General features: G+C 34.1%; 1 protein-coding gene across 1 annotated transcript in view; it reads right to left on the bottom strand.

Annotated features, from left to right (window-relative positions):
• Positions 1-15,120, bottom strand: part of CCDC18 (coiled-coil domain containing 18) — an 87,059-nt gene that overhangs the window by 8,062 nt on the left and 63,877 nt on the right. The window contains exon 28 of the mRNA XM_019752732.2: positions 5,899-6,366. Within this exon, the coding sequence (XP_019608291.2) occupies positions 5,899-6,366 (468 nt within the window). The remainder of the gene's footprint in view (positions 1-5,898; positions 6,367-15,120) is intronic.

Below are 15,120 nucleotides of genomic sequence, written 5' to 3'. Positions count from 1 at the left end.
TGCAAAATAATAGCTTAGTACTGAAGTATTCTTATATTGATTTAGCATTAAATGTTCACTATAACAATCAGAAGTATGATTTAAAGCAAGAGTGAAAATTACTTTTTTTAATGTGAAAAAAAAAGTCAATAATGGAACACATGAATGTAAAAAGCAAATAATTCTGGTGGGAGGGGTAGGATGGGAGTGCAAGGTTAAAAAAAACGGGACAGAATAAAAATCAGATAGACACTAGTGTCACATAGTTCGAATGAGGGCAGAAAAAGGAAGATAGATGGAGGGTGACGTGAAAAAAGTCAATGGAAAAGAAAGAAGAAAAAAAATAGAGCAGGAAAGGAAAAAGAGAGGAGAAAAAGTTTACATAAAGAAGTAGAAAAATAAAGGAGAAGGCCCAGGAGAGTCTAAAACTGCAGGTCAAACAGTCTTATCATACCTTGGTCTTTACTTGGGCCAGGAATCTGAAAATGTTATCATGTCTCTAGTGCATTCCCACTTCATCTTGTTTTTTCCATCTTTAATTGTTTTTCCTATAGCTTATTTTCTCAATTTTTATTTTTCATCTTATTGCATGGTATATAGATCATATTCTGTAAACTACTTTTCCTTTTTGGAAATAAGATGGATATAAATAATACTTTTTATAACTTCCTAATAAACTGTAAATAGACTAATTAATCGGTATTTACAACACTTCCACTGCTCTAATCTAAAACAAAGTTCTTTATTTGAAGCCTGTGAACTCTTTGAAACTGTGTTCAAAATTGTGTGTATGTGTAATTTTTTGTGAGTTCTGAAGTTTTTGTCAGAGTCTGAAAGCAGAATACTGCTGTGTCACAGGCTTTATTGTGAACAGAACTGCCAACATAGTTAACCATTAGGAAAATTAGTGTTTGGGCTGCAACACAAGAAACAGAGCTAGCACTTATGAAGCACTTCTCACAAAACAATTTCTATGTTCTGCTGTTCAGGGGATTTTAAGACTGCACTCTCTGGGGCAGGGCTCGATTAAGGCCAATTGGTGCCCTAAACACAGCCCAGCAGCGTCCCCTGGCCCTTTCATTGCTTACAATAATGAGTGTAAGGGTCCTTCACACAAATCAGCTTATGAATTAAACGCTATCTGGACTCGGCTGGTTTTACTCTCTACAGTAGTGAAACTCATACCATAAGTCAGAAACAAATGTAATATTTGATGACATCTCAAACCGAGCTTTTAAACTTTAGTCACTCACGATACCAAAGAAAAAGATTTTTTAACAGTGCAAATTAAATTGGAACATGGCAGATGGAGACAATTCCAAAAAATTCTACTGCAGTTAAGTGCGGCAGTGAAAGAAAGAGTTAAGGGCGTGACAGCTAGAGCAGGGTGCTCTTAGGGTGCTCCACTTCCCTGGTGCCCTAAGCTCCTGCTTATTCTCCTTAAAGGTTAATCCAGGGCTGCTCTGGGGTCTTTGCATAAGCAGCCATGAAACAGTGTGAGCAAGTCACTGGGTGAAGGTCAGAAACAACACCCTCAATCAGATAAATTATCTTTGCATATGATCAACATATTTGAATTTCCTTAAAACATTTCATTTAAACAACAGTTTCTTTGGCTTAAAAAAATTTAAAATTCTTTTTGGAAATGAGAGACCAATGCACTGTCAGACTTTATTAGTGGCTGAAATAAGCTGAGGACTGGTTCTACATCCCAATATAAAGCATCTCACGTAAAATTTTACAAAGTGGTACACATTTATTAATATACATGTAGATGCCCATGAACAGTTAAACCATAGCAAGTCAAAGTTTCTTTCAACAGTAGCAGTCCTCGCTCTGAATTTTCTCACCTTCCATTAAAAAACAAAACAATGAAATTAGAAAAAAATGAAGGCCCAACAGAAAAAGCATTGAGGAGATATCTTCAGTTAACTTTCCCTTAGGATTAAGGTATAATATGCAGGTAATGACCATAAGAGAACTGAAGAAAACTCACAGATGAGCATTTGTCAAGCGTCAGTCCCAGCCTGGGTCCCAGGGGAGCACTGAACTGAGCACCCAGCAACCCTAGGAGCCAGACCCTTACATCCAAGACAAAATGAAGTCAACACAGGCAATGCAACTGAGGGTTATGAGCCATGAGAGCTTAAAGTTGTAAGTACTGACTGTGGCTAATGCAAATGTAAAACTCAGTAGAGTATCACTAGTAATAAACAAAAGTTAAATTCTATGTGTATTCTATACACATAGAATTTAACTTTGGCAGGACTTTATTTACGGTGGCCAAGACATGGAAACAACCAAAGTGTCCTTCAACAGATGACTGGATAAAGAAGATCTTGTGTATATACACAATGAAATACTATTCTGCCATAAGAAAAAATGAAATAGTACCATTTGCGACAACATGGATGGATATTGAGATTATAATGCTAAGTGAAATAAGTCAGACAGAAGTCAAGAACCATATGATTTCACTGATATGTGGTATATAAAACTGAAAACAACGAAAGAACAAGACAAACAAATGAAGAAACAAAAACTCATAGACACAGACAACAGTTTAGTGGTTACCAGAGGGTAAGTGGGGAGGGGGTGGTAGATGACGGTAAAGGGGATCAAATATATGGTGATGGAAAGAGAACTGACTCTGGGTGGTGAACACAAAATGTGATATATAGATGATGTATTACAGAATTGTACACTTGAAAGCTATGTAACTTTACTAACAATTGTCACCCCAATAAACTTTAATTAAAAAAAAAAAGAACTGGCTACAATACTTTGCATATTTTAATTTGGGACTGAGCTTCCATGATCGTAGAATAGGAAATTTGAAATACTCAAATGCATCTATCTAGAAATCATTCTATCAGTTGTGTAGTAACTTTTAAGTCCCATCCTCTTAATCCCTAATTGACTAAGCAGCTATAAGACCAAACTAGACAATACTGAAGAAAATACAAATACAATTAAGCAAATAGTATATTAACTTAATATGTATATATTAGTATTGTATGTATATGTAATATGTATATATTAGTATATTAACTTAATAGTATATTAACTTAGTGGTTAAGAATAGAGACTCAGTTTCCTCACCCATGTAATGGGAATAATAACAGTACCTACCACAGTAGAAGAACTAGTTGGTACTATTAGGATAATAATAGTACCTATTGCAGGGTTGTTAATAAAGATTAAATGAGTTAATTTATGTAAAGCATTTACAATAGTGCCTGGCATATAGCAAATGCTATGTATTACTATGATCACAATCTGTCACTGTACTTATCCAATTTATCCTATGTAAATTAAGTTCCATTTTACTAAAAATAGACTCTTGCACACCTAGGACCCTAAAAGTTATTGGAATAGAGCAGAGGTCTTACAGGGAGCATCTAGGAAATGAGAATTTTACTTCTCATCTAGGAAAATTATAGATATTTGTGAGAGTACTTTTTGGTTGTCACTATGATGGGGAAAAAGGGACATCCTGTTGCTAGCATATAATATAGACAGGGACAAAAGATGTCACATGTATTCTGCAGGACTGTTCCACACAATAAAACTATCTGCCCGGCAATCTTACTAGAATTCCCCATTTATATTTTCCCACTCTCCAAGATAACTATTTCATATACCTTCCTGTTCTTAAACCTCCAACACCTCACCCTGCCTTAGCGATCATCTTTCTTCCATATTACCAAATATGGTATCAATGATCAGGCCTCACTTTACTTAGCAACATTTGATACGGCTGATCTCACCCTCCTTGAAGCACAACTGTCACTTGGTTTATGGGATATTACGCTCTCCTAATTTTTCTCCTGTTTCACTTTACTTCTCAGTTAGCTCTACCGGATCCTCAGCTTCTTGAATGCCAAAGGCAATTTAGCTTTACTAAATTAGGCTTGGTTTTTGGACTTCTTTTTTCTACCTCCATTAATTCCCTTGATTTAATCCAGCATTATGGCTTTAACTACCCTCTACTATGCTGATAATATCTAAATTTATAACTTCAGTCTCATAAACCTAATCACTCATTTGTCATCTCCACTTGGACATCTAATAGAAATCTCAATTTTAATATATTTAAAATCCAACTGTTTTCTCTATGCCTCCACATCTGCTCAGCTAGTATTCCCCATCTCATAAATGCTCAGTTACTCGGGCAAAAACCTTTGGAGTCTTCCTTGACTTCTATTCCACGCAAAACCTACACCAAATCCTGTTGGCTCTACCTTCAAATATATCTAGAAACTGAACCATTCTCACCACTTCTATATTTATCCTCCTGCCTATTCAAAATCATCTTTTGCCTGGATTATTGCAAGTAGCCTCCTAGTTGATCTCTGCTCTTGTCCCTTTACCATCCACTCTCCACAAAGCAGCCAAAGTGGCTGCTTTACATCAGATCACATCACCTCCCTAAGCAGAACCCTCCAATTGCTTCCCATCACACTGCAAATAAAATCCTAAATTTACAGGAACTATAAGACCACTAGGGCACCCCCCGCCCCCCAAATTATCTTTTATCTCACCACCTACTACTCTCCCTCTCGGTTACACCAAACCGGCCATATATCTCCTAGCTGTTTTTTGAACATCCCAGGTATGCTACCACCTCAGGACTTTGGTACCTGCTATTATCCCCTTTCCTCCAATGCTCTTCCTCTAGATATAGAGATAGTTTATTTCCTTACTTCCTACAGGACTATGATCAAATGTCACCTTCTCGTGAGACCTTTCCTGACCATCCTATTTAAAATAGCACCCATGTCACACTGTATCCTCTTACCAGCTTTTCTTTACAACACTTATTTTCACTTGGCATTAGAACACATGTCTATTTACTTGTTTATTGATGGTCTCCTCATTAAAATGTAAGTTCTGTTTGGACAGGGTCTTGGTCATTTTTGTTTATTTCTATAGTCCCAGTACCTGGTATATGGTAGATGCTCAATAAATAATGAATAAATTGAATGGCTGAATAAATGATACACAGGAAACACAACTGCACTTTTAAAGGCTATATGGAAACTAATTTTATCAGGCTCGATAGAAGATTGCCTTGTTTATTACGCCATTTGCCTTGTTTATTATACACTTGAAATTTCATAATGTGCAAATTTTGTTTTACCAATAGTATCACTACTTTTATATAGTTTTCTACTTACAAATAGTAAATTAAGTTCTTTTTAATGTAAGGAAGAATATGAAAAAACAAAAAGCTCTAACAGTCTTTGCAATGGATCCATTCTAAAAACATTTGTTAAATTGTTTAGGTCACCAACCCTATTATGATATGTTTGAAAACAAGGCAAATGGGCACTTGAAAAAGCTGATGTGAAAGAGATTCTTATTTCCATATGTAAAATATAGATTAAATGCTATAAACAATGTTGAGTGTCCACAGGCAAGTGTCGTAGGATAAAGTTGCCTCTTCAGTATGATATGCTCAGAGAATAATGGGAGTAAATAAATCATGTGAATTGGATATTCTGAGCCACTGTGGAAGTCTATGACCAAAACAAAGGTTACCTTAATTTTTACTAGAATGGTTTCCAGCAAGTCTGGGAACACAACTAATTTTGACGCTCCAAAAACATTTTCCAATATTCTAGAATTAAAAATGCTTTCCTTACATGAAGCAGAATTATTTAATCAGATATAGATATTACATTTAATCAAATATATAGGCTATTTTAACAAAAGCTACTTCTCAAAGCTAAATTTTCATCTACTCGTCTGGGGTAAACGCATTCCAAACTCACAATGAATTTTTCTGTACTTGTTTCAATTTGTGTATATCATCTACTGGCACGCTTTAATTAAATATATGGATTTTTCTACCAGTAACAAAGTGACATTCAATGGAGACAAATTATTATAACTTCTAATTTATGAAATACATACCTGAGTTAAACCAGCACCTGTTTGCACAGAAGATTTTTTTAATAGTCTCACTTCTCTGTTTATGTATCTTAGCATTCCACTAAGAGTACTGAAGTCATTATTTTCAGAACTGTCATCTTCTAGGTCATATGTGAGAGGTTTAAATGAGTCTGATGGGATATAAGTCAGATCCTTCTGGCTTTCTTCCAATGTTGAAGGTTGTTCTAATCGCATTTTTTTTAAGTCCTTCAGTAAGTCTTCAGAAAGATCTTCATCACTGTGAGTTTTGAAACTAAGTTCACTGGCACTAATAGAGCGACGCAGTTTTCCACACTTGAAAAAAGCTGTGTGAGAATGTTTAGCAAATTTTGGATCTTGAATGTCAGGCATAATTTCTGTTGAAGATGCAAATGGGGCTGGTAGAAACTTGATGTCTTCTGCCCTTTCATGTCCAGAAATTTTGGCTTGTAATCTTGTTAATTCTGATTCCTATAGACAAATTAGTACATAGTAGGTGCTCAATATACTTCTGTTAAATTAATTACTTAGAAAATCACAGACTCTTAGAAGTCATCTAAGTCAACCTGCATCTCAGTACAGAAATTCCTTTTATAACAACTCATCAGAAAATTTCAAGCTCTGTTGAAACCCTTCATTTTGGACAATTACATATTTCACTTGAAATATATTTAAACTACACTAAGGAATTCCATGAAAACTAGATTTTCCTTATAGAATTTTTTTCTTTTTAGTGTTAATGACAATAGCAATTTCTAGTCAAGACAGAAACCTTATATCTAAAAATTTCTCTGCAAAAGTGTAGAGATACACTATCTTTTGTTCATCTAACATATATATACACACACAAAAACTCCCTTCAGAATTTCTAATAGGAATAAATAAATGTGTATTAGCGATTCTGCTTTGTATGTCCTCATTACAAGAAAGCTTTATTATGCTAAAAAATTTTCAAAGAAAGACATTTAAGAAAGTGATTAATAATACTTAATATATCTATCCTTATTAAATAAACTTTTCATTTCTATGATTTTTCCATGTCCTTCCTTTGGGTCTCTGACCCTATTTTGGGATCCTAAGAATGAGACCACATATACTGGAAAGCCAGAAAGCCTAAAAAAGTGAAGAGAAGACAGTTTATTTATTTTATATTTAATTTTTTATTGGGGAATATTGGGGAACAGTGTGTTTTTCCAGGACCCATCAGCTGCAAGTCAAGCCATTGTTTCTCAGTCTAGCTGTGGACGGTGCAGCTCACTGGCCCATGAGGGGATGGAACAGGCAACCTTGGTGTTATGAGCACTGTACTCTAACTGACTGAGCCAACCGGCCGCCCCAAGACATTTTATTTAAAAAAAATAAATAATTTGTGTCCTAGTCTCCTGTTCAAATATATTCTCTTTTTCTTATGGGTGTCCATGAGATACAAATTTCTAAATCAGCCACTTCAAATCTGATAGTTTCTATTTTTTCCAAATACTGTGCTTATAATTGTCATAACTACAGTGTACATTACAAACCAAAGTTTAACATATATATTTCAGTTGTTTGATGTCATTATACTACTTTATCTAGATAAACTTTGTAAGTGGCTGGAGTGCCAATTTTTTGTAGTGAATATTGTACTCACATTCTTATAATTAATAAAGTAGCTATAGAATTGATATATATATATATACAGTTGTGTGGGGAGCTGTTTTTTTTTTTTAAACTCTTGTATGTCATCTAGTCATAATAGAGAAATGCAGTATCTCAGATAAGTAGGATTCCATTTAACACTACCTTTTACAATAAAATGTAGTATACTGAATACAATGAATATAATTCAACTTTCTCTTAAGGTCACTGTTGTAATTATTGTTGTAGTGTAGGGTACTAAAGGTTTTAGCTTTGCCTTGGCTCCAGCTGCCATCAAATACGAGGCACTAGTTAGGGTACTAAAGGAAATGAGCTGGAAAGATCAATTGCCTCAAAGACTGTTCTCCCTCACTTCTGTTTCTGTTCTCTGTCATTTAATGCTGCTGTTAATGGAATTGCTTTCCATTATTTATAGCTACTTCTAATTGTTACAGTTATGCAAGCTTCTGCTCTATTAGCTTTTCTTACTTCTTTCTCTCTTATCCTCCTAAACTCCTCTTCAGTCTAGGCTTTAGAGCCAGTTGACACTGATTTTGAGAGCTAATGTTAGAAAACAAATGAATTCTGTTTTCTGACTGGTATATTGGCTAATCATGGTACATGTTCTAATATCTCTATATGTACATTTCATTTTAGAATTGCTGCTATTTACCCAATATTTTGGTAATTTCCAAAGCAGATGAAGTTTAAAACTTCTGAATAATAGACAAGTGCAATCCAATTGTATTTATCTCATTGGTAATATCTAACAAGTGAGCAGAGATAACCACTGTGACAAGGGATATACAAAATAGAACCTTTTACATTTTTAGAGTGAATTTTTCACAATAAAGTTTTATAATTTTGTATAAATGTTGTAAATCCCCAGAACATTAGGTATATTAATGTTTCAATAAAAGCAAAAATAATGTTCAACTGAAACATAATTTTAGATTGTCTATTCAGCTTTCCTCTAGTACTGTGAATATCAAGTATATTATATAAGAAATTTAAGTGCTCAGCTTAGTAACTAGAAATATTTCTAAGGTATTATTTTAGAGTTTTTGGCTTTTCAATAATTTCCATTTTGCTATAAAATAATTAATTGCTTTACAACTATCAGTGAGATTGTTCTTTTTTTAAGGTCTTGGCTAACAATGGTTAATCATACATATTGGCAGTTTTGAAGTAATATTAAAATTTTTGTCTCTATGCTTCAATATTGATATTAATTCCAAATTCCAAAGTAAACTGCCATGATCAGTAGGTGTGAATAAGTAATAATGAGCTATTTGAAAAATGACATAAATATTCAAACCCAGTAAAAAATAAAAGAATAAAAAACAATCTTGCATTTTCTAATTTATGATTTTTAAAGGAACTTTACTTTTGAAAAATGCTACTTTTTAAATACACCAAGTATAAAATCCTCTAAAGTAAACATTATGATTAAGTTTGTATTTGTATAAGTTCAGGGCCAAGATGGTAATATAGGATGCTCTTCCCACGACACACCAAATCTATATAGCTGGCTACACAATGAGCTATAAATCCCATGCCCAGCACAAAGCCATACAATGAGAAGGAACACCTGACTCCCAACTTCTCCCTGAGGAGTAAAGGGTTTGGACCCCACATCTACTGCTCCAGTTTTTAAGATTCTCACCTGAGGGATGGGTCCCCAAAACAGTTAGCTCTGAAAGCTAACAGGACTTGCATCCATGAGACCCACAAGACTACAGCAAAGAAACAGTTCTTAACAGGGTTGTGAGGACACACCACAGCTATACCCATAGGACTCAGCAGGTAAAAAGAAGATCATGAACCAGTCATTCCCTGAAAGAGGTCTATTATCATACTTTAAAAGCTGTTGCCTGAGGTTCAGGCTTCAAATACAGCATGTGACTATATAAATTATCTGGAAACACTAACCTATTGAAATCTAGTAAGTTAGATAGGTATTCTAAGCATAATATACAACTGTGAGCAACCAGTATGTTGCTATTTCGCTATACTTATGGCCCATTTTCTCCCTGGAAGAGCCTTAACTACATGCTTTCCCAGCTGTTGCATGAGAGTTCAGCTTTCAACCAGCCTGCATCTAGGTGCTGATTGAGATCTTCCACTTTGGGATATTGACAGGTCTTGGCACCCCCTCAACCAGTAGGAGCCACTAACAACAAGAAGGCTCTTTGGACGATCACAAAGGTTTGAAAGACAACAAGGAGCTCAGGTCGGGCTGACTGATAAGGCACATCTTCTACATAAGACCCCTCCATCAAAACTGGGAAAAGTAGCTGCTTTATCTAATGCACAGAAACCAACAAAGAGAGTCAATGTGTTCCAAACAAAAGAACAAGATAAATTTCCAGAAACAGACCCTAATGTAATACCTAAAAGAGAAACACCTAAACAGAGGTGATATGCTTGACCTAGATACCAATAACCATCATAAAAATGCTGACCAAGGTAAGGAGAATAATGCATGAACACAGTGCTAGTTTCAACAAAGAGAAAGAAAATTTAAGAAAATACCAAACAGAAATCACAGCGTGAAGAATACAATAACTGCACTGAAAAATTCAAAAGAGGAGTTCAACGGCACACTAAATCAAGTGGAAGAAAGGATCAGTGAACTTGAAGAGAAGGCAGTGGATTTCATCCAATCAGAGGAGCAAAAATAAAAGAATAAAAGAGTGAAGATAACTTAAGGGACTAATGGGACACCACCAAGGAAACAGACACATGCATTATAGGGGTCCTAGAGGAGAAGAGAGAGAAAGAGAAGCACAAAGATTATTCACAGACAAAATGGCTGAACACCTCCCTGATTTGAGGAAAGAAACAGACATCCAGATCCAGGAAGCGCAGAAAGTTCCAAATATGATGAATCCAAAGAGACCTGCACTAAGATACATAATTATCAAAAGTTAATTATGGAGAGAATCTAAATGCAGCAAGAGAAAAACAACTTGTTCCATATAAGAGAACCACTTCCCCCCTTAGATAATCAGAGAAATTTTACAGGCCAGAAAGGAATGGCACGATATATTCAAAGTGCAGAAAGAAAAAACTACCAAGCAAGAACACTCTTCCCAGCAAAGTTGCCTGTCAGCAGTGAAGGAGAGATAGTTTTCCAGATAAGCAAAAACTGAAGGAATTCATCTCCACTAGACTGGACTTACAAGAAATGTTAAAGGGACTTCTTCAAGCTGAACTGAAAGGACACTAACTGGTAACAGGAAAACATGAAAGTTTAAATCTCACTGGTAAACTTAAATATATAGTTATATTCAGAATACTCTGATGCTGTAATGGTAGTGGGTAAATCACTTATAACTCTAGAATGAAGGTTAAAAAGTATTAAAAGTAATAGTGATTATTATAATTTGCTAATGGATACAAAGACAGAATTGTGACATCAAAAATGTAAAATTGAAGACAGAGTAAAAATGTAAAGCCTTAGTATGCATTCAAAATTAAGTTCTTATCAGCTTAAAATAGACTGTTATAAATGTAAGATGTTTAATGTAAGCTTCATGGTAACCACAAAGCAAAAAAATCTATAGTAAATACAAAAAAGATAAATACAAAGGAATCTAAGCACACTACTACAGAAAATCATCAAATCACACACACACAAAAAGAGAGAGCAAGAGAAGAAAGGAAAAAAGGAATTGAAAACAGCTAGAAAACAATTAACAAAATATAAATAGTAGGTCCATATCCACCCATAATTACTTTAAATACGGATAGACTAAATTTTCCAATCAAATGGAAGAAGGAGAATGGATTAAAAAAAAAAGATCCAATTATATACTGACTTCAATCTTAAGGACACACAAAGACTGAAAGTGAAAGGTTATAAAAATATATTTAATGTAAATGGAAACCAAAAGAAACTGGAGTAGCTAGCTATACTTATATGAGAAAAAACAAGAGACAAATAAGGTCATAATACAATGATCAAGTGGTCAATTCAACAAGAGGATAAAGCATTTGTAAATATATATGTACCTGAAAAACACAGGAGCACCTAAATATATGAAGCAAACATTAACAAACCTGAAGAGAGAAATAGACAGCAATATAATAATGGAAGGGGACTTCAATACCCCACTTTAATTGATGGACAGATCATGCACACAGAAAATCAATAAGGAAACATTGGACTTGAACTATATATTAGCACAAATGTACTTAACAGACATTTACAGACCATTCCATCCAACACAGGAGTATACTCATTTTTCTCAAGTGCACATGGAACATTCTCCAGGATAGATCATACGTTAAGTCACAAAAATGTCTTAATATACTTAAGAAGACTAAAATCATATCAACCATCTTCCAACCACAATGGCATAAAATTAGAAATCCATTTCAAGAAGAAAACCAGAAAATTACAATTATGTGAAGATTAAACAACATGTTACAAAACAACTAATGGGTCAAAGAAGAATTCGAAAGAAAATAAAAAATTATCTTGAGATAAATGAATGGGATGTAGAAAAAAGCAGAGCTGAAAATTTATAATGATAAATGCCTACATTAAAAAACAAATATCACAAATGAACACTCTAACTTTACACTTTAATGAACTAGAAAAAGAAGAACAAACTCAGCCCCAAATTAGTAGAAGGAAGGAAATAACAAAGATCAGGGTGAAAATAAATTAAATAGAGACTCAAAAGACAACAGAACAGATCAATAAAATTAAGACCTGGGTTTTTAAAAAAGTGAAATAGACAACCTTTAGTTAGACTTACCAAGAAAAAAAGGGAGGACTCAAGTAAAATCAGAGACAATTTCAAAGACCAGATGGTTTCGCTGGTGAATTCTACCAAACATTTTAGAAAGAATTAATACCAATCCTTCTCATATTCTTCCAAAAAGCAGAAGAGGAGGTTACATTTTCAAACTTATTTTACAAGGCCAGCATTACACTGATACCAAACCAGACAAGGACACTGAATTCATTTATTAGTTCTAACAGTTTTTTTCATAGATTCTTTAGGGTTGAGACAAGAAAAGAAAATTACAGGTCAATATCTCTGATGAACACAGAAGTAAAAATCTTAAAAAATTATTAGCAATCCACTTTCAACAATACATTAAGAGAATCATACACCATGATCAAGTGGGATTAATTCCAGGGATGGAAGGGTGGTCCAACATTTGCAAAACAATCAGTGATACAGCACATTAACAAAGTGAAGCATAAAAATCATATGATCATTTCAATAGATACAGAAAAAGCATTTGACAAAATTTAATATCCACTAATGATAAAAACTCTCAACAAGTGGTATAGAGGGAACGTACCTCAACATAATAAAAGTCATATATGCTAAGTTGACATTTAACATCACACTCAACAGTGAAAAGCTGAAAGCTTTTCCTTTAAGATTAGGAACAAGACAAACATGTCCATTCTCACCACTGTTATTCAACACAGTACTAGAAGTCCTAGGAAGAACAACTGGTCAAGGAAAAGAAATAATAGTAACCAAATTGGAAAGGAAGAAGTAAAACTGTCTCTATTTGCAGATGACAGGCTAGTCTATATAGAAAACCCTAAAGAATCCACCCAAAAACTGTTAGAACTAATAAATGAATTCAGGAATTCTTTTTTGCAGGAATACAAAATCAATATATAAAAGGCAGTTGCAGTTCTACATATTAATAATGAACTATAAGAAAGAGAAATTTAAAAAACAATCCATTTATAATTACTTCAAAAATAATATCTAGGAATAAATTAAACCAAGGAGGTGAAAGAACTGTACACTGAAAAGTGTAAGGCACTGACAACAGAAAATTGAAGAAGACACAAATAAATGGAAAGTATTCTGTGCTCATGAATAGGAAGAATTAACACTGTGAAAATGTTCATACTACCCACAGCAATCTACAGATTCAATGGCATCTTCCACAAAAATATAACAAACAATCCTAAAATTTGTATGGAACCACAAAGACCCCCAAAAGTCAAAGCAATCTTGAGGAAGAAGAAAGTTGGAGGCATCGCACTTCCTGGTTTCAAACTATATTACAAAGCTATAGTAATCAAAACAGTATAGTATTGGCATAGAAATAAAATCATAGATCAATGGAACAGAGTAGTTAGCCCAGGAATAAACCCATGCATATATGGCCAATTAATTTTATAACAAAGGAGCCAAAATATACAATGGGGAAAGGATAGTCTCTTTAATATATGGTCTTGGGAAAACTGGACAACCATATGCAAACGAATGAAACTTGACCACTATCTTACACCACATACAAAAATTAACTCAAAAAGACTTGAATATAGGACCCGACACCATAAAACTCTTAGAAGAAAACAGTGGGTAAGCTACTTGACACTGGGCTTGGCAATGATTTTTTTAATTTGACACCAAAAGCAAAGGCAACAAAAGCAAAAATAAACAAGCAGGACTACATCAAACTAGAAAGCTTCTGCACAGGAATGAAAACCATCAATAAAATTAAAAAGCAAACTATGGGATGGGAGAAAATATTTGCAAATCATGTTTCTGATAAGGGTTTAATAACCAAAATATATAAAGAACTTATACAAATCAATAGCAAAAAAACAATGTAACTTAAAATGGGCAGAGGAACAGAGTAGACAATTTCCCAAAGACATACAAATGGCCAACCAGTACATGAAAAGGTGCTCAGTATCACTAATCATCAGGGAAATGCAAGTCAAAACCGTGAGGAGCTATCATCTCACATCTGTTAGAATGGCTATCATTACAAAGAAAAGAGGTAAGTGTTGGAAGGGTGTGGTGAAAAGAGAACCCTTGTGCACTGTTGATAGGAATGTAAATTGGTGCTGCCACTAGGGAACACATGGGGGTTTCTCAAAATATTTAAAATAGAACTACCATATATATGATCCAGCAACACCACCTCTGGGTATATATTGAATGAAAACAGGATATCAAAGAAATATCTGCACTCCCATGTTCCTTTCAGCATTATTCACCATAGCCAAGATAAGGAAACAACTAGATAAGGGTACTGCATGGTATCACTTCCATGTGAAACCTTAAAAATAAATAAATAAATAGTCAAATTCATATAAACTGTGAACAGAAAAGTGGTTGCCATAGGTTAATAGCGAGAAGTTGGTAAAAGAGTACAATCCTTCAGCTACATGAGCATCTAATGTATAACTACATGGTAATTATAGTTGGTAACACTGTATTGTGTAACTGAAATTTGCTAAGAGAGTAAAATGTTGTCACCAAAAAAATTTTTTTTAATTAAAAAAAACTTTGTGTTTAAACATTTATAAATTATTTCTCCTGTGGTAATATGATACACATCATATTAATAATTACCAAATTTAATGTCTTCTAAATAAAATGCTTTTCAAATAGGTCAATATTTGGTCATATAATCCTCTACAAACTATAAGAATGGGAAAATAAATCATAAATTTACTTTTTCATAGATATGAATGGATGAAAAAGGAGCTCTGTAGTAAATCTAATGGAAAGTAACCTCAGGATGATCTGATCATAAATTCCTACCTGGGCAGGTCATGGTGACAGTCAGGCCTCAGGCCTGGAACTTCCCAATAAAAGGTTA

Source organism: Rhinolophus sinicus, linkage group LG06, assembly GCF_036562045.2.
Source record: "Rhinolophus sinicus isolate RSC01 linkage group LG06, ASM3656204v1, whole genome shotgun sequence".
Lineage (NCBI taxonomy): Eukaryota > Metazoa > Chordata > Mammalia > Chiroptera > Rhinolophidae > Rhinolophus > Rhinolophus sinicus.
The sequence above is the reverse complement of the archived record's forward strand: the minus strand, read 5'-3'. Positions and strand labels throughout refer to the sequence as shown.